The following is a 19,330-nucleotide window of genomic DNA, read 5'->3' on the forward strand; positions in this document are numbered from 1 at the left end:
CCTAGGAAGTGGGCTGGGTCATCGACAGCCAGTGGACACTATATAATACCCATAAAACCTAGCGGGAAAACCCGGTAATGGTTCCAATCATTTTTCAATTTTAGAACTACTTCATATAAGGTCTGTGTTTCGTGTAGGCTTACGTTTTGATAGCCATGTAATTCTCTAGGACAAGTTGAGTGTTCTCAATATATTCTCCTCGAAAATGCTAATTAGCAACAGAGAAGACTTCAGCAAGACTGCGAATTCCTGCACCTCATCTCTAATCACACTGTCAACTACCATTCACCAGGCCCAATCCATGAATGTGCGTCCCCTTTGTATGTCTTAGCTAGCCACTGACTACACTTTAGCTAGCTAGTTGGCAGAATAGTAGATAAAAAAATAATTTTGTTTTAGACTAGATAAGTCTTTGTACAGTACGTCGACTTTGGTGTCTAGTTCAGACCTTATGGCATTTTTCAAGGATGAGCATTAAAAGGGGAGAAGACCACTGGAAGTCTGTCCATTTTGAGAAGGGCAGCTATAGTGAAGGGCAATTAACCAGTTTGGTCAGGGCCAGCATAAGGGTAAAGCTTATCCTGTGTCAGTGAGTGTAGCTATTAAACTAAGTTTGAGCATCTTAACAATACATTGTTTCCTACACATCTGTCAACATTCTAAAATAGCCACTTAATCAATTATAGATTACCCAGATACCAGACTTCGACGAGTGATAATTCAGTTCTGGAATGTCATTGAAAAGGAATCTAAAAATCTATTGACATTCAAAAAATTGACTTTTAGACATCCAGCCTGTATTGTAGTTTCATGACGAGACAAATCTTCAGAAGGGCACAGCATTGATTTATTCAGAGTGGTAAATGCATTCACACAGTCTTGATTTATTGAATCCATCCCACTATATGATTGATGTCAAGTGATAAAATCCCAAGGTGTCAATTAAAAGTTTATGGAAAAACTGTATTTGTCCTCGTGAAAATGACAGTTTATTAATATTGTAACGGCCCTGGGTTTATAAGCGCGGAAATCGACTCTGCCGCACGAGCATACTTTTGCGGCACAGTCGATAGCACGCCGGACCTCGGGCTAGAAGGTCGAGGGTTCGAGACCTGCTCCCTGCTGTTTCATTACAATATTCTAAAACTAATGTCATCAATAAAATCAAACTATTTATATAGCACAGTTCTTACAACAGATGCATTTTGCTACACTTGCAATAACATCTGCTAACCATATGTATGTGACCAATAAAATGTGTTTTGATTTCAAGGTGTTTAGTCATTAGATGGGGTGTTGTCTGCAAAGTGGGGCACAGATAACGAAGAGGAAACCGGTACAAAAGTATCTATATCCATAGGAAAACGAGTCCTATATCGCTCAGCAAGGAAGAAACCACTGCTCCAAAACCACCATAAAAAAAAAAATCCAGACTACAGTTTGCAACTGCACATGGGGACAAAGATTGTACTTTTTTGGAGAAATCAAGGCATTCAACATGGCTACAGAGATGGATGTGCAGGAGTCAGGGCTTTGGGTCACATGGTCTGGGATTCTGGGTGCCTCACCAGATGGTCTGATGGGCACCACAGCAGTGGTGGAGGTCGTGTCCATATGGTGCAAGGGACCTTACCATTGAAGAGGCAGTGAAGTTGAATTATTTTTATATTCAGGAGGAGGGAGGGTCTGACAGGCTCAGTGAAGACCATCCTTACTGGCACCAGGTCCAAGGGCAGCTTCATATCTCTAGAAGGAACACTTGCTTCATCCATATCCAGAATGACAACCTCTTGCTGGATTAGAGTTTCTCAAGGACCACATGCTCCCAAAATAGAAACTGCAACAGTGAACATCTGTAAATATCTTGTAAATAATTTTTGAACAAGTCAGTTTCTGTTTTTACCTTTATTTGAGGGTACACTGGATCAGTGTTCTAGTCACGCCTCCTGTCAGTACCTGTTTTCAGGGAAGCCTATGGTCCCAAAAATGATTACACATAGTTCATACACACATTAGGTTATATAACATACGTTTTGCTCAAAGCAGCCAACTAAAGTAATGTAGTTAACTTTATGATGGACACATTGGTAATTTATATCTGTGATGTTCAAACTATTTCTTACCCCGTGTCTTACTTGCTGAAAGCCCCAATCATTCCTGCCTGTTCATACGTTAAATCACAAAGGCTAGTCCGAGTGCATCTCCTCAGTTTCATTCAGTAAAACAATTCACATGGCATTTTATCGCAGAAATGTGTATATGTGATGTTTAAATTATTTTTTAACCCTTTTGTTGTGTGGAGCTTCTTTTTCTGGTAAATACAGGGCCATTTCTCTTTCCCAATGTAAAATGGCAACTGCAGACCCGAGCATTGTCACTGGGTTTCAGGTCCACCCGTCTGAAAGACCACCAAAAATAGTTACTTTTACTAGCTAGTTGATTACTAAAATGGTATATCTATATGTAAATACCATAACCCAACAACTTGAATACAGTAACAGTAAAATAGACTGGGCTTTGGTCTATCTGCACATCTAAAGTCCTACTATGTGGATGGGACATTTCTGCTGGGATGGAGGAATTATCTGGAATGCTCAACTAGATAATCAGGACAGTCTAGGGTACTATTTGCCAGAAGAGGTGAAGTATTGCGATGAGTTATGTGACTGTACTTCTGACTCAAATTCTCAAGAGGAAAGGTAAAACCCTTGGTCCTCCTCAGTGACCTCAAGGCTAACAGTGATAGGGGGATCGTCTGAAAGGCACTGATGTGCAAGGATGTAAACAGAAGGGTTTTAGGCACTGGCCAGCAGACCACAATTTCTACATTCAGGTCCTAAATCGGTGGCATGCAATGTTTGCTGTGTCAGGCCAGTTTGACATATTGTCTACTAGACCAGACTGAAAAGTACAAGACTCGGGCTAGCTTAATTTCCATCCCTGCTGACATGTGTAACTGACTTCACAGGTCATTTGATTAGTCATGTTCATGTTTTGTATGGGAAAACATTGAGCCCATAAGTCCTTTGAACGCTAGCTAGCCAGCTAGTTATTATTAGCTCATCGTTCGTGTAGTCACTTTTCCACGTGGTGACATGCTAGCTAATGTTATCCCAGCAGGGCAGGAGTATTTATCTAACGTTTAGCTACCTAGTCACGTTAGCTCATAGTTTGTGTAGTAAGGCTTTTCTCCAGAGCCCATGGACAGTGACAGTCCACGAGGGCGGGGATATTTCATATAATATACTAATATATACAGTTGAAGTCGGAAGTTTACATACACTTAGGTTGGAGTCATTAAAACTCATTTTTCAACCACTCCACAAAATTTCTTGTTATCAAATTATAGTTTTAGCAAGTTGATTGGGACATCTACTTTGTGCATGACACGTAATTTTTCCAACAATTGTTTACAGACAAATTATTTCACTTAAAATTCACTGTATCACAATTCCAGTGGGTCAGAAGTTTACATACACTAAGTTGACTGTGCCTTTAAACAGGTTGGAAAATTCCAGAAAGTGATGTCATGGCTTTAGAAGCTCTCATAGGCTAACTGACATAATTTGAGTCAATTGGAGGTGTACCTGTGGATGTATTTCAAGGCCTACCTTCAAACTCAGTGCCTCTTTGCTTGACATCATAAAATCAAAAGAAATAAGCCAAGACCTCAGAAAAATAATTGTAGACCTCCACAAGTCTGGTTCATCCTTGGGAGCAATTTCCAAACGCCTGAAGGTAGCACGTTCATCTGTACAAACAATAGTACGCAAGTATAAACACCATGGGACCACGCAGCCGTCATACCGCTTAGGAAGGAGACGCATTCTGTCTCCTAGAGATGAACGTACTTTGGTGTTAAAAGTGCAAATCAATCCGAGAACAACAGCAAAGGACCTTTTGAAGATGCTGGAGGAAACAGGTACAAAAGTATCTATATCCATAGTAAAACGAGTCCTATATCGACATAGCCTGAAAGGCCGCTCAGCAAGGAAGAATCCACTGCTCCAAAACCGCCATAAAAAAGACAGACTATGGTTTGCAACTGCACATGGGGACAAACATTGTACTTTTTGGAGAAATGTCCTCCGGTCTGATAAAACAAAAATAGAACTGATTGGCCATAATGACTGTCGTTATGTTTGGAGGAAAAAGGGGGACGCTTGCAAGCTGAAGGACACCATCCCAACCATGAAGCACGGGGGTGGCAGCATCATGTGGGGGTGCTTTGCTGCAGGAGGTGTCATGCCCTGGTCTTAGTATTCTGTGTTCTCTTTATTAATTTGGTTAGGCCAGGGTGTGACATGGGTGATTTATGTGGTTTGTTTTGTCTAGGGGTTTTGTAGTTTATGGGGTTGTGTTTAGTATAGTATTCTAGGTAAGTCTATGGTTCCCTAGAGTGGTTCTCAATCAGAGGCAGGTGTTTATCGTTGTCTCTGATTGGGAACCATATTTAGGCAGCCATATTCTTTGAGTATTTGATGGGTGATTGTTCCTGTCTCTGTTTTTTGCACCAGTTAGGACTGTTGTCGGTTTTCACGTTACGTTTTTGTAAATTGTTCGTATTTTTCATCTTTCATTAAAGATGTATAAAGATAACCACGCTGCATTTTGGTCCTCCTCTCTTTCACCAGAATAAAACTGTAACAGGAGGGACTGGTGCACTTCACAAAATAGATGGCTTCATGAGGATGGAAAATTATGTTCTTATATTGAAGCAACATCTCAAGACATCAGTAATCTCTGAAACTGGAAACACTTGTTCTCAACTTGCCTACCTTGTTAAATAAAGGTGAGAAAAATAAATATGTCAGGAAGTTAAAGCTTGGTGGCAAATGGGTCTTCCAAATGGACAATGACCCCAAGCATACTTCCAAAGTTGTGGCAAAATGGCTTAAGGACAACAAAGTCAAGGTATTGGAATGGCCATCACAAAGCCCTGACCTCAATCCTACACAAAATTTGTGGGCAGAACTGAAAAAGCGTGTGCCAGCAAGGAGGCCTACACTCCTGACTCAGTTACACCAGCACTGTCAGGAGAAATGGGCCAAAATTCACCCAATTTATTGTGGAAGGCTACCTGAAACGTGTGACCTAAGTTAAACAATTTAAAGGCAATGCTACCAAATACTAATTGAGTGTGTACACTTCTGACCCACTGGGAATGTGATGAAAGAAATAAAAGCTGAAATAAATAATTATCTCTACTATTATTCTGACATTTCACATTCTTAAAATAAGTGGTGATCCTAACTGACCTAAGACAGATTTTTTTTACTAGGATTAAATGTTTGGAATTGTGAAAAACTGCATTTAAATGTATTTGGCTAAGGTGTATGTAAACTTCTGACTTCAACTGTATGTACCCCTTAACTTTTTCCACATTTTGCTATGTTACAGCCTTTTTCCCTCATCAATCTACACACATACACACTATCCCATAATGGCAAAGCAAAACCAGGTTTTGAAATGTTTGCAAATTTAGTATTAAAAAATTGGAAATATTACATTTACATAAGTATTTAGTCCCTTTACTCAGTACTTTGTTGAAGCAGCTTTGGCAGCGATTACAGCCTCATGTCTTCTTGGGTATGATGCTACAAGCTTGGCACACCTGTATTTGGGGAGTTTCTCCCATTCTTCTCTGCAGATCCTCTCAAGCTCTGTCAGGTTGGATGGGTTTCTCCAGAGATGTTTGATTGGGTTCAAGTCCAGGCTCTGGCTGGGCCACTCAAGGACATTCAGAGACTTGTCCCAAAGCCACTCCTGTGTTGTCTTGGCTGTGTGCTTGGGGTCGTTGTCTGAGATCCTCAGCACTCTGGAGCAGCTTTTCATCAAGAAACTTAATGTACTTTGCTCCATTCATCTTTGCTTCAATCCTGACTAGTCTCCCAGTCCCTGCCGCTGAAAAACATCCCCACAGCATGATGTTGCCACCAACATGCTTCACCGTAGGGAAAGTGTTAGTGTTGTAAAGTGTTGGTTTCATGAGCTGAAATAAAAGATCCCTGAAATGTTCCATATACAAAAAAAAAAAACGTATTTCTCCCAAATGTAGTGCACAAATGTGTTCACATCCCTGTTAGTAAGCATGTTTCCTTTGCCAAGAGAATCCATCCACCTGACAGGTGTGGCAAATCAAGAAGCTGATTAAACAGCAGGATCATTACACAGGTGCACCTTGTGCTGGGGACAATAAAAGGCCACTCTAAAATGTGCAGTTTTGTCGCACAACACAATGCCACAGATGTCTGAAGATTTGAGGGAGTGTCCAATTGGCATGCAGACTGCAAGAATTTCCACCAGAGCTTAGCCAGGGAAGTAAATGTTCATTTCTTTACCATAAGCCACCTCCAATGTCGTTTTAGAGAATTTGGCAGAACGTCCAACCGGCCTCACAACCGCAGACCATGTGTATGGCATCGTGTGGGCGAGTGGTTTGCTGATGTCAACGTTGTGAACAGAGTGCCCCATGGTGGCAGTGGGGTTATGGTATGGGCAGGCATAAACTACAGACAATGAACACAATTGCATTTTATCCATGGCAATTGGAATGCACAAAAATACAGTGATGAGATCCTGAGGCCCATTGTGAGGCCCATTTTATTCTGTAACCAACAGATGCATATCTGCATTCCCAGTCGTGGAATCCATAGATTAGGGCCAATTGACTGATTTCCTCATATGAACTGTAACTCAGTAAAATCAATGAAATTGTTGCATGATGCATTTATATTTTTGTTCAGTATATGTTGGGGTAAAAGTGACTAGCTATTCAGGATAGATAATAGAGTAGCAACAGCCTATGTGGAAAAGCGTGTCTGTGTGTGACGCCAATATGCATGTGTGTGCGTGTTTTTTGTGTGTGAGCGTATGTCGTGTGTGTGTGTGTGTGTTGGAGTGTCAGTGTAGTATGTGTGAGTGTGTGGGCAGAGTTTAGTGAGTGCGCATAGAGCCAGCGCAAGACAGTCAATGCATAAATTCAATAAACAACAATAATAAAGGGGTCAATGTAAATAGTCCGGATAGCCATTTGATTAACTGTTCAGCAGTACTGCTTGCCGTGCAGCAGCAGAGAGGACAGAATGGGTGGCTGGAGTCTTTGAGCATTTTTAGTGCCTTACTCTGACACCGCCTGGTATAGAGGTCCTGGATGAGTTTGGCCCCAGTGATGTACTGGGCTGTACTCACTTTCCCTCTGTAGTGCCTTGCGGTCTGATGCAGAGCATTTGCCATTCCATGCAGTTTAATTATGAATCAAGGGTTTGTGCTTGCAACATTGAATGAGTTTTTGATAATATGTCTATTATATGCAAACAACTCAGTGGGTGTGTACAAATCTTACACATACAGAGAGATAAATATATGCAGAGAAAACATTTAATCAAAGTAGACTTAAAATATATATATATTTTTTAGCAGATGTCATTCTAGACTGCATTGGAGGGTTCAACTGGGAGAGGACGTGGTTGCAGGATTACAAGGTTGTGTGATATTTATGCACCAAATTGTTGTTTTATTTAATAGAGTAAGGTTCTTAGGACTCTCTCCTTTCTGAGTTAACTGAGAGGAGTCTTTATGGAGCTTGGGCTGGCAACTGATTAAGTGATGGCTTGGTGATTAAAAACCTACAGCTGGCATTCCATCGATAAGATATGGTGGGAGTCACCAAGATAGAGCAAGCCTGGAGGAACAGAACAAATGCCTCAGTATTCCTAATTATCCTGGCATCTGGGAGACAGCACCAGCGGCAGATGACCAGAGGATGAACCCAAAGTGGCTTATGATGCCCCCCCCAATCTATATGGGAGTGGTGGAACCAAGCATTCTGGGTATCAGCTATATAAACTGTGCATTGTCTGTAAAGGGTAGGCTCTCAGCCTAACAGGGTTGACGGTTTTATTATTGCAATAATTAATCAATATTAAATAAAGATGATTGTTTGAAGAAATGACCAAGTCTCTCTAAGTAATGAGTACAGTACCGTTTTTTGCATATCCTACTCCCCCTGATTAGCCATTATTGACAGCGACCCATGTGGCTTGCTCAAGGGCACGCCGATATATTTTTCACTTAGTCAGCTCGGGGATTCGAACTAGCAACCTTTCGGTTACTGGTCCAATGTTCTTAACTGCTAAGCAACCTGCTGCTCTCAAACCTCTAACTCGCACATCATGCAATGAAATAATTATACCTTTCCCCTACAGCACTGTATTTGTTAATACTTCCTGAATGTAAAGTGTGTGTCCATGTGTTTTTTTCCTGTGCAGATCTGGTGAGAGCCTTCTCAGAAAGGGCACTACCTCACTTCTCAGACCCTATCACCTCCCCCTGCCTGCTGAGGCCAGTGATCGGCAGCATGTTTACCCTGGAGAAGATAGCTGATGAACACAGACACATAGAAGCCAATAGAAACCAGGGAAAGATTGTCATCAATGTCATGAACCCACAATGATGGGACCTCCAGTGACATCTCTCCATCTACTACCAAACTGAACATAGTTGTTTCACACCAAACGTAACATTTGGTTGATCAACTTGGTTGATAATGCACATGACCTGAATGTTATGTGATTCTTATTATGTAGATATTTGTATCACATTCTATTTAGTGTTCTATCAAATTATTATTATTTCTTTACTTAGTAGGCTGTTAACAGAAATAAGTTGTTATTGGTATAATACAAATAGTTTGGCGCATCTGTGTTTTCATAAGGTATCAAGAATAAACAGTATTTTTTTCAACAAGAACAATGAACATTGTTTGTAATAATGTAATGCTGTTACGTGTTCTACTATTTGTGTTCCATTTTCCATGTGTCGCGGATAGAAACACAAGACAAAATTCTATGCATATGGCCGCAATTTACATTCCAGTACAACTAGAGCGCGTGTGTGATTTTTATGCGCAAACCCGCCACAAGCGAACCCGGTGACTACAAACCGGAATTGGCAGGCTATAATGAAATGTTCTACTTCCTGAAGTCACCGGCAAGTTTTGTTTTGGAAGATTTTGTTTCTGTGAGTCTACACTTGTTATTTTTAATATAATAATAATAATTGTGCCACGGACACCAGGAGACTATCGACCCCCGTCGAAACAAAGTGGGTAGAATGTGGCGGTGTGTGATTATTTGTGGGTTATGCACTTGACTTCCTCATGCATAGTTTATCTAACCAACTGAAAGCGTAACTTTCTGACAGTCTGTTTCAGGATCAGTCTTTAATGGCAGATCAATTGTTTTATTTTCTCAAATTAATAAACTACAGAGGTTAATTCAACGAGTGAATGGTTATGCTGTAGGTTAATACTGGGTGCGTTAGAGATGTCGACGATGAGTATCAAGTGTTTGTTCGCTAACGCCCAGGAAGATCCTATTCAAACTCCCATCAGACTGCTCTACAAGCATTATAATGTCAAACGCAGTGGTGTAGGCAGAAATTCGTTAATGTCAGGGCCAGCAAAAATATAGGTGTGCCGAAATGTGGACACTCAAATTATCATAAAAGGTTAGGCCACGCTATACTCTACCGTAATCGATCGCACCCAACAAACTAAACAATCTAAAATGTGATTTCGTATTACAGACCAATAGTCTTGTAGGCCTACGTAAATCCACTACTCTTACAAAAATGCGACTCTCATAGACCTACACATAATACGCCATAGGCCTATATTTAATGAGAATAGAACATAATACCCTGATGTAACAGTAATAATCACAATAGGCTTGGCAATCTCTTACAGGCTCAACCAGGAGATAGTTGGCTAGGCAGCCACAAATGTAACCATTTAACACTAGGAGAGCTGAGAGCATCATATTGACTCAAAACGAAATTGACTTTAAGTACTCTGCCATTTTTAAAGTTATGTCCTCCCTGTCCTTGACTTTTCCTAAATATGTCTAACACACTATCTTTGTTAGAATCTTAATATCACAAACCATTTATGTTATAAGCAGTTTAAGAAGTCATGTCATTTTGGCATTATTTTTCCGTGAAGTACGGGGTTTAGAGGGAGGTGTAGACAATGAGTTTCCATTGGTCCTTGGAGTGACGGTTCACCTTAACCCAATCAATGATTTATTGTGTCACTGGCTCTGACCCTTCTAACTACTTAGGTAAACATATGAATGACCTGTTGCACAACGTTCGGCACAGGTGTTGGTAACTTGTTCGCCATTGTTTAGAACAGGTTTTTTTTTTTTTTTTTTTTTTTTTACTGCTATGGACAACATCATGAGTTACTTGGACACAAGGTTCCACACCATTGCAAAAAATGTAGAATACTTTTCTGCTGTTCTGAAAGTTGGGCAGATTGGTGAGGATAAAGTCCATTCTGTGTACCAACCACTGATCATGGAGTATTCCAGAGATCTTACTACACCACAGTTTCAAAATGAAGTAAGACACCTGGACACTGTATATGCTGCCAATTTCCCCCCTAACTTGTCACCTGAATACAATTTGTAAGATGCAGCTGTAAATCATTTTTGGAGAAGTGTGCATTGCTTTACGTATATTTTGCACACTGCCTGTGACTGTTGCGGATAGAGCTTTCAGTAAGATAAAACTGATTAACTATTTGAGGTCCCAGGACAGGCTTTGCAGTCTTGCCATGATGTCCATTGAAAGTCAGTTAGCTAGAAAGCTGGACTTCGAAGACTTATTCAGTGACTTTGCTAGCAAGAAGGCTTTTTTGGGGGCGCTGGGTTAACGCTGAGCAAAGGCCAGTGGTTAACTGTTAAATGGCATGGCTATGGATATTGGATCACTACACACATGATGCCCACAGGCTGAGAACAAGATGTATCTCAAAGTAATGGCTAGATTGCCATAAAATTAGTTATGCACAATCAAGACCCCAAGTGGAAGAAACCTATTGATTTGGTGACCACTTGCCCGTTCCTCTAGCACCACCATCAGGCCTTTTCACTTCCATTTTGTTTTCCATTTCCACTTTTACAGCTGCTTATTTTCTAGTTGGTATGTAAATACTTAGTTCCAAAATCTACTGCTGATTTTATTATTTTGTTTGTTATGTCATTCTATAGATTATGATGTTAATTTATTTTAATTGAAGAGGTTCATGTATATTTAAGTTGTATTTATTTTAAGTTATTCATTCATTTTAAGAGAATCTTCCATTCAAGAATTTTACAATTTAGACTGTAAAAAATGGCCTTTAGCACATTTCTTATAGAGGGTATCAGTCTTGCATCAAATAGTGAATTCCACTTTATGCAGACTGTTGCATGCTTGTCTGCACAGTGTTATATTTTCACAGGTCACTGTCAGTAAATATCGTACAATAAATATTGGACTACAAGAGAGTTGCAAGCCTGCAAAGGTAGAGTTATTTAAAGCTTTGAATGGGTCAATTGGGTTCTGGAGGTGTGTGGTTACAGCAATTGCGCAAGGTTTGTGGGGCCCAATGTAATATCTTTTCATGGGGCCCAAAATCCCTCGTGGCGTGCCCCTGACTACACCAAAACTATATTGAAACTAATTTCACACGTACACTGAGATTACAAAACATTAAGAACACATGTTCTTTCCATGACATAGCCTATCCTTGCCAAACAACTCTTAAAAATGAACCCTTGAGGTCTATTTCAAAATATATATTTTGGGGGGCTGAATTACTTACTCAGAATATGCCATTCTGTTCCTTTGAAATGCATTTTCTTAAATTCATAAATGAAATCCCAAAGACCTGCCCTTAACAAAGTAATAAATAATGATCTTTGTGATGGTGTTTATTTAAAGGAATACTTCGGGATTTTGGCAACGAGGCCTTTATCTACTTCCCCAGAGTCAGATGAACTAGTGGAGACCATTTTTATGTCTCTGTGTCCAGTATGAAGGAAGTTAAGAGAGAAGAGTCAGGCCATGTTTTTATCGTCAACATCTCTAACACGCACTGGTGCCGGGTGGGGTTAATGAGTAATTGATGGGGTCGAATGCAGGCTGGTGGCAGACAGAAACATAATGTGGCACATTTTTTTGCATCCTTGTGTCATGAGCTAAAACACAAGCAAAGCCTATGATCTTTCACTATATCCACATGGCATACCAGCCATAGCTGTTGTATTTATCATTGTTGCAGATCTAAAACATGGCGGAACCAAACCAAAGGCCTCAACGTAAGATGTCCACCACAGGTGACAGTCTGTACAATATACTTGAACTGGAGAAGGGAGCATCCGCAGGAGAAATAAAGAAGGCATACAGGTATAAACGGGTGAAAGTAGATCACATTTTTTCCTATATGTGCAGCAAAACATTTTATGGGCCTAATCATGGAACTACATATAGAATCCCTGTTAATTCAATAGGATCTCTGTGGGCCTAGTCGTAAAGATTTGTCATTTAACTTTTAAAATGTATTACTTTTTATTGTGTCATAAACACAACCAGTCATGATGCTTTTTATCTGATTGTCAAACGATCACTTCAAAGACCTCCTTTACTAGGCTAACCCGCGCATGTTCATCCACTCGCAACATATTTCCAGCCTCCAAACAGTGGTGAATGGAAAGAGGCGATTGTCATTAGGCCAAAATGTATTTGTCCACTGCTGTCTCTGTCTCGCCCATCATCTCTGCCTTGGCAAAATGTCAGTGTTCTTGTCACATTATAGAGTGTAGGCTATACCACCTGTTGTCATTAGCTCATTTGTCATGCCTCTGACATACGGTAATAATAAATAGTGGTGTAATAGACAACAGTTTCCTTGACATTTCTATTTCATTATTGTGATGTTTTACTGGTACAGCATACACCCTCTATTTATTTTGCCGGACCATACCGCCTTACTTTCACCCCTGGTTATAAAACTCTCAACCACAGACAAATGCTTTGAGAAAGACTACAGAACAGTTAAAAACACGTCTGTTTTCTTAATGAAAGCACCATTAAGTGAAACTATAGCATAGGCTGTCCTTACTCTTTTTGGAAGATTTCTAGTAGATATAAAACAAAATACATTTGCATACTGGTAACCTGATTACCTGCTCTGTGGTTTTTGCAAATGAGGTCAAATGATTCTCCTATTATATTTCTAAACTCAAACTTTCCCATGACTTACTCATGTGAATAAAAGCAGAGCACGACTTTAAGTTTCCCTGTGACAATATAAATTAAAGTCCTCCTCCTCCCAGGAAACTAGCACTGAGAAATCATCCTGACAAGAACCCAGACAATCCAGAGGCAGCTGAGAAGTTTAAAGAGATCAACAATGCCAACTCCATCCTCAACGACGAGACCAAGAGGAAGGTCTACGATGAGTACGGCTCCATGGGCCTCTATGTGGCCGAGCAGTTTGGAGACGAGAGCGTTAAATATTACTTCCTCATTCACAAGTGCTGGTTTAAGGTGAGAAGTCTTTTAGGGCTTACACATTTTCACATGTATACACTTTGCAGACGCTTCTACCCAAAAGTTACTTATTGTACAGTGAGTGCATACTGTACATTTTTACTAAGCGTATGTGATCCCGTTAGAAATTAACTCACGACCTTGGCGTTGCTAAATTGTACTGCATGTTAATCATTAAGGTCATTATAGTTTTCTAACACTTACAAGTGTATGCATGACAACTTATGTCAATTATGCCCTGTGTGAAACAAATCCCTTCTTTATTTCCCAGACCCTGATGGTGTGCTGTGGGATCTTCACCCTCTGCTGCTGCTGTTGCTGCTGCTTTTTCTGCTGTGGCAGGTGCAAGCCACTGGAGGAGGAGCACGGATACGTAGACCCAGACGACCTGGAGGCTCAGATCAGAGCTGAGCAGGACAGGGGTGAGTGTGAGCAAGGCCTGCGGGGAGGCGAGGCCTGGGGGGAGGCGAGGTCTGGGGGGAACTAGATAGTCCTTTAAGTATTAGGCAGAGGCTGCGGATTCATATAGGTAACCGCCCCGCCCCTTGGATCCATTTTCCCAGAACTGAAGATCCGATTCATGTTCTGCGCATAAGTGTTTCATTACCTCTACTTTACACAAAACATTTTTTGGTTACCCTCCCTTCACATTTCTCACTGTCAATCGTGAATTATAATTATAAAGTTCTACCGGTGAAACGTCCATGCAGAATCTACATACCAACCATTTGATCTTAGTCAGTTTTAGGGGATATGCATTTAGATCTTGAGTTATACAGTGTTGTTTTGAATGATGTAGAGTGAGTGAGCAAACTGTAGCATAACCTACCTGTGATTAACGCACATATTTTGCTACTGGGGCATGCTGTTGAGTTTTGGCCACATGAGATAAATGCGACCAATCGCACAACCATCCTAAAATCTCATAAGAAATTAGGTGGTGTTTTTTGTCTTACAGTAACGTTACACTATGCTTATGTCGTGTCTTTACTATCATTAAACTGAAGACTTCGTTTTTATCAAAGATTTTCTGTAATTAGTTACTCGATTTAAATTTTTTATTTTTTATTTCACCTTTATTTAACCAGGTAGGCTAGTTGAGAACAAGTTTTCATTTGCAACTGCGACCTGGCCAAGATAAAGCATAGCAGTGTGAACAGACAACACAGAGTTACACATGGAGTAAACAATTAACAAGTCAATAACACAGTAGAAAAAAGAAAAAAAAGAGTCTATATACATTGTGTGCAAAAGGCATGAGGAGGTAGGCGAATAATTAAAATTTTACAGATTAACACTGGAGTGATAAATGATCAGATGGTCATGTACAGGTAGAGATATGTGTGCGCAAAAGAGCAGAAAAGTAAATAAATAAAAACAGTATGGGGATGAGGTAGGTAAAAATGGGTGGGCTATTTACCGATAGACTATGTACCACTGCAGCGATCGGTTAGCTGCTCAGATAGCAGATGTTTGAAGTTGGTGAGGGAGATAAAAGTCTCCAACTTCAGCGATTTTTGCAATTCGTTCCAGTCACAGGCAGCAGAGAACTGGAACGAAAGGCGGCCAAATGAGGTGTTGGCTTTAGGGATGATCAGTGAGATACACCTGCTGGAGCACGTGCTACGGGTGGGTGTTGCCATCGTGACCAGTGAACTGAGATAAGGCGGAGCTTTACCTAGCATGGACTTGTAGATGACCTGGAGCCAGTGGGTCTGGCGACGAATATGTAGCGAGGGCCAGGCGACTAGAGCATACAGGTCGCAGTGGTGGGTGGTATAAGGTGCTTTAGTGACAAAACGGATGGCACTGTGATAAACTGCATCCAGTTTGCTGAGTAGAGTGTTGGAAGCTATTTTGTAGATAACATTGCCGAAGTCGAGGATCGGTAGGATAGTTAGTTTTACTAGGGTAAGTTTGGCAGCGTGAGTGAAGGAGGCTTTGTTGCGGAATAGAAAGCAGACTCTAGATTTGATTTTCAATTGGAGATGTTTGATATGAGTCTGGAAGGAGAGTTTACAGTCTAGCCAGACACCTAGGTACTTATAGATGTCCACATATTCAAGGTCGGAACCATCCAGGGTGGTGATGCTAGTCGGGCGTGCGGGTGCAGGCAGCGAACGGTTGAAAAGCATGCATTTGGTTTTACTAGCGTTTAAGAGCAGTTGGAGGCCACGGAAGGAATGTTGTATGGCATTGAAGCTCGTTTGGAGGTTAGATAGCACAGTGTCCAAGGACGGGCCGGAAGTATACAGAATGGTGTCGTTTTCGTAGAGGTGGATCAGGGAATCGCCCGCAGCAAGAGCAACATCATTGATATATACAGAGAAAAGAGTCGGCCCGAGAATTGAACCCTGTGGCACTCCCATAGACTGCCAGAGGACCGGACAGCATGCCCTCCGATTTGACACACTGAACTCTGTCTGCAAAGTAGTTGGTGAACCAGGCAAGGCAGTCATCAGAAAAACTGAGGCTACTGAGTCTGCCGATTAGAATATGGTGATTGACAGAGTCGAAAGCCTTGGCAAGGTCGATGAAGACGGCTGCACAGTACTGTCTTTTATCGATGGCGGGTTTAAACTGAATAATCATGTAACTGTAATTAACTAGGAAGTTGGGACACCAAGGAAAGTATTCAGATTATAAAGTTATAATTTCCCAATATAACCTTTCAGATATTTTCATATCTGATCAATAGTCTTCTGATTAATGATTTATTTATTTTACCTCACGTTAGTCTCATTCCAAACGTTGTAAATTGTTGGTTATCTGCACGAATCCAGTCTTCACTATGAGTCATCCATACATCAATTGTCTTAAATCATTTATTTATTACTAACTAAGTAATTCACAGAAATGCATAAACAAACAGTAAATATGGTTACATGAAATGATAGAATGTGCCCTAGTGGGCTGAACCGGCATGGCGGCTTGTTAGACAAAGGGGCAATGGGGGGTCGACTAAGAAGTCCCTACAGAGTTAATTATAACAATTAAAATGCTAATCCCTTACACATGAACGCTCAATAATTCGGGGACAATTGCAATCAATATATATATTTACGCTCAGTGTGTCGTCTTGATCGCTGGTGAAAAGTCTTTCTTTTGTAGAATTGTCCGTCTCTCTCCCTCTCTGTCTTGGTTAGAGGGGATAGTTCAAAGTGACATTGGTTATAGAATGGATGTTTCGGCGGTTGTCGTTCTTCGCGTTCAATGATACCGAATTCCTAGCTGCAGACTAGTAATTAGTATCAAAGACTTGTTCTTATTCTGTCGGTAACGATAGTCTTAAGCGTTTAACCACGTGGTATGGTTAAAAGATTCTACAACCTTTAGCCATCTCGTAATTGAGCTAAGCTTGGTCTACAACCTTTGTCCCCCTCCTAATGGAGAAAAACATGGTCTGCTGATAATTTCTCAAAGTTGGGTTTTATTCGGAATGGCAGAAAAGGGCTGTCCCAGGATGTCTGACCCTAACTGGGCTCAGGGGCGGTCCTCTGATTTAGTTCAAATCCAATTGGGAATTGTATTTTTCTTCATTAAACAGTCCACAATAATATTACACCATTATACAAACAGTATCATACTCACTCATTCATCTTATACAACAATTAGATGTAAACCTCATATCTGAGGCTATTATATAAACAGTGTTATGGTAATGTGGCCACACCGTCTCTCTTGAGCTTCCCAAGTTGTGACAAATGCACCAGTTCGTAGCTGGATTCTTCACCGATCTTTTATACTTTCTCTGGAACATGAAATTTGTTCGTACCTCAAGTTCTGTGAGGTGAAAGGATTTCCTTTGTCCTCTGAAAGTTTACCCTCTCTCTAATACTGTGTGGCCTTGAGGCAGGGTCTTCTGAGGAATTTACGACCTCTGATCACAGTAGTCTGGTTGTAGAAACAGAGAGCGGGGGATGGTGCTCGCTGTACTCATAGAGGCCAACGTCATGGCACTTATTATATTTGGTTCTGTTATGTAGAATACTATCAATGTGATTTTGCAGACATGTATTTTTTGCAACTGTATTAAACAAGCACCATTTGCCACCAGTAGCCTGTTGTCTACAAGTAGTGCGTAAAGTAGAAAATCCTGCAAAACCTTTGGGGCCTTTAGCCATTTTGGGGCAGGAGGTAGCCTAGTGGTTAGAGTGTTGGGCCAGTAACCAAAAGGTTGGTGGATCGAATCCCCGAGCTGCCAAGGTAAAAATCTGTCATTCTCTTCCTGAACAAGGCAGTTAACCCACTAGGCCATCATTGTAAATAAGAATTTGTTCTAACTGACTTGCCTAGTTAAGTAAAATACATTGCACACTGAAGTAGGAGTCTGAAAATGTTTTTTAAATTTCACAGCCGTTGGCGAGACTTTAATAATAATGGCTCTAGGCCCTAGGGCAACCTCTGGCAACTCAGTTGAAACTCCAAACTGCGTCGGCTTTAACACTCTTTGTATACTGTATATCGTGCTTACAGCTTACACCCATTGATTAGTGCTATTGTGGGCTAGCAGCTTATTAACCCATATGCTTTTGGCAATTGGAAATTGAGCTCTGAATGTGCTCACTAACGCTAACTATGCCAGTGTGCTTATCACTGTGATTACTTTTGTTGTTGGTACCTTTCTTTAGTCTTTCATGCTACAGCTCTATCTAAAAAGCTTGTCGTGTTCCTTCACACCACTAGCTGAACTAATTCCAATTCCAATACTTTCCCCTATTGCCAACCATGCGTTCTTTGTGATGTTGACATGATTAAGGCCATGCTTTAATGTTATTCTGCTAATCAATTGCTGTTTACACAGGCAGCTCAAATTATTGGCAAAAAAAGCTGATCCGATTGGTCAAAAGACCAATTAGTGGAAAAATAATGTAGCCTATGTTTATGTAACAGTATAGACTTTACGTCCATCCCCTCGCCCCGACCTGGGCGCGAACCAGGGATGCTCTGGACACGTCAACAGTCACCCTCGAAGCATCGTTACCCATCGCTCCACAAAAGCCGCGGCCCTTGCAGAGCAAGGGGAACCACTACTTCAAGGTCTCCGAGCGAGTGACGTCACCGATTGAAACGCTACCAGCGCGCACCACCGCTCACTAGCTAGCCATTTCGCATCGGCTACATTTACAAAACATGTTTTGAAAATGTTTATTATCATTACTAATAGGAAGGGTTGGTTCAAAAAAGCAGAATACAAATTTTAATTTCATATGGTCTAATAAAAGTATATTTTTCTAATAGGTCATTTCTGCCTGCTTGTGTCCTGGCTTGGACTCGAAGAGCTGAGTGAATTAACAGTACATCTCTGTTCTCCCTGCAGGGGAACAAGAACCCATTGTGATCCAGCCTCATGCTGCTGCTAATGAGAAGACCGATTTCGATCACGACCAATCTGCAGCCAAACCACTCTGACCCTATACTCACCACAGCGGACCAGTAAGAACCTGTCAGTGAGACGTCTTCCCATAGCTTGGTCCCAGATCTGTTTGTGCTGTCTTGCCAACTCGTATGGTCATTAGGACTTGGCAAGACAGCACAAACTGATATGGGACTAGGCTGGTCTGCCCACTCTGGTTACTCCCAACTAGGGTTGTAACTTTCCCAAAATTCACAGGTTTTCCCGAAATAAGGAGGGAATAAGCAGGAAATCTGGAATCCTCCATCCAGGATTTCTGGAAAACCAGGAAATGTGACATTACTGTGATCAGTTTCTGTGGTTCGTTTTTTAATCCATGGCTGGTGCTTAAATCATGCAGTCGACCCACCGTACTATATGTGGCCAAAGCCTTATATTTGGATATATATATTTTTTTATGTCTCAATATAAGGGTCTGTATGTGGCTCATTTGAATTATAAATTGGGGTCTATGTTTACAAGAATCGTACATTCTTATGATTGTGCCAAATGCCAAGTTTACCTTAATGCTGAGGCGATCTTTCTTTGTAGATT

At 40.9% G+C, this 19,330-nt stretch overlaps 1 protein-coding gene across 2 annotated transcripts; it reads left to right on the forward strand.

Moving 5' to 3' along the window:
- Positions 1–8,932: 8,932 nt before the first annotated feature.
- On the forward strand, positions 8,933–18,885 carry LOC115145904 (dnaJ homolog subfamily C member 5B-like). Of its 2 annotated transcripts, none has more exons than XM_029687543.2 (5): positions 8,933–9,021; positions 12,110–12,234; positions 13,164–13,377; positions 13,652–13,802; positions 18,701–18,885. In XM_029687543.2, the coding sequence occupies exons 2-5, from the start codon at positions 12,119–12,121 to the stop codon at positions 18,790–18,792; spliced, it is 573 nt and encodes a 190-aa protein (XP_029543403.1). In that variant the 5' UTR covers positions 8,933–9,021; positions 12,110–12,118; the 3' UTR covers positions 18,793–18,885. The 2 variants fall into 2 exon arrangements, with proteins under 2 accessions (XP_029543403.1, XP_029543402.1); XM_029687542.2 differs by having other exon boundaries at positions 9,017–9,105.
- The last annotated feature ends 445 nt before the right edge of the window (positions 18,886–19,330 follow it).

This window comes from Oncorhynchus nerka, linkage group LG18 (assembly GCF_034236695.1).
Source record: "Oncorhynchus nerka isolate Pitt River linkage group LG18, Oner_Uvic_2.0, whole genome shotgun sequence".
NCBI classification, from domain to species: domain Eukaryota; kingdom Metazoa; phylum Chordata; class Actinopteri; order Salmoniformes; family Salmonidae; genus Oncorhynchus; species Oncorhynchus nerka.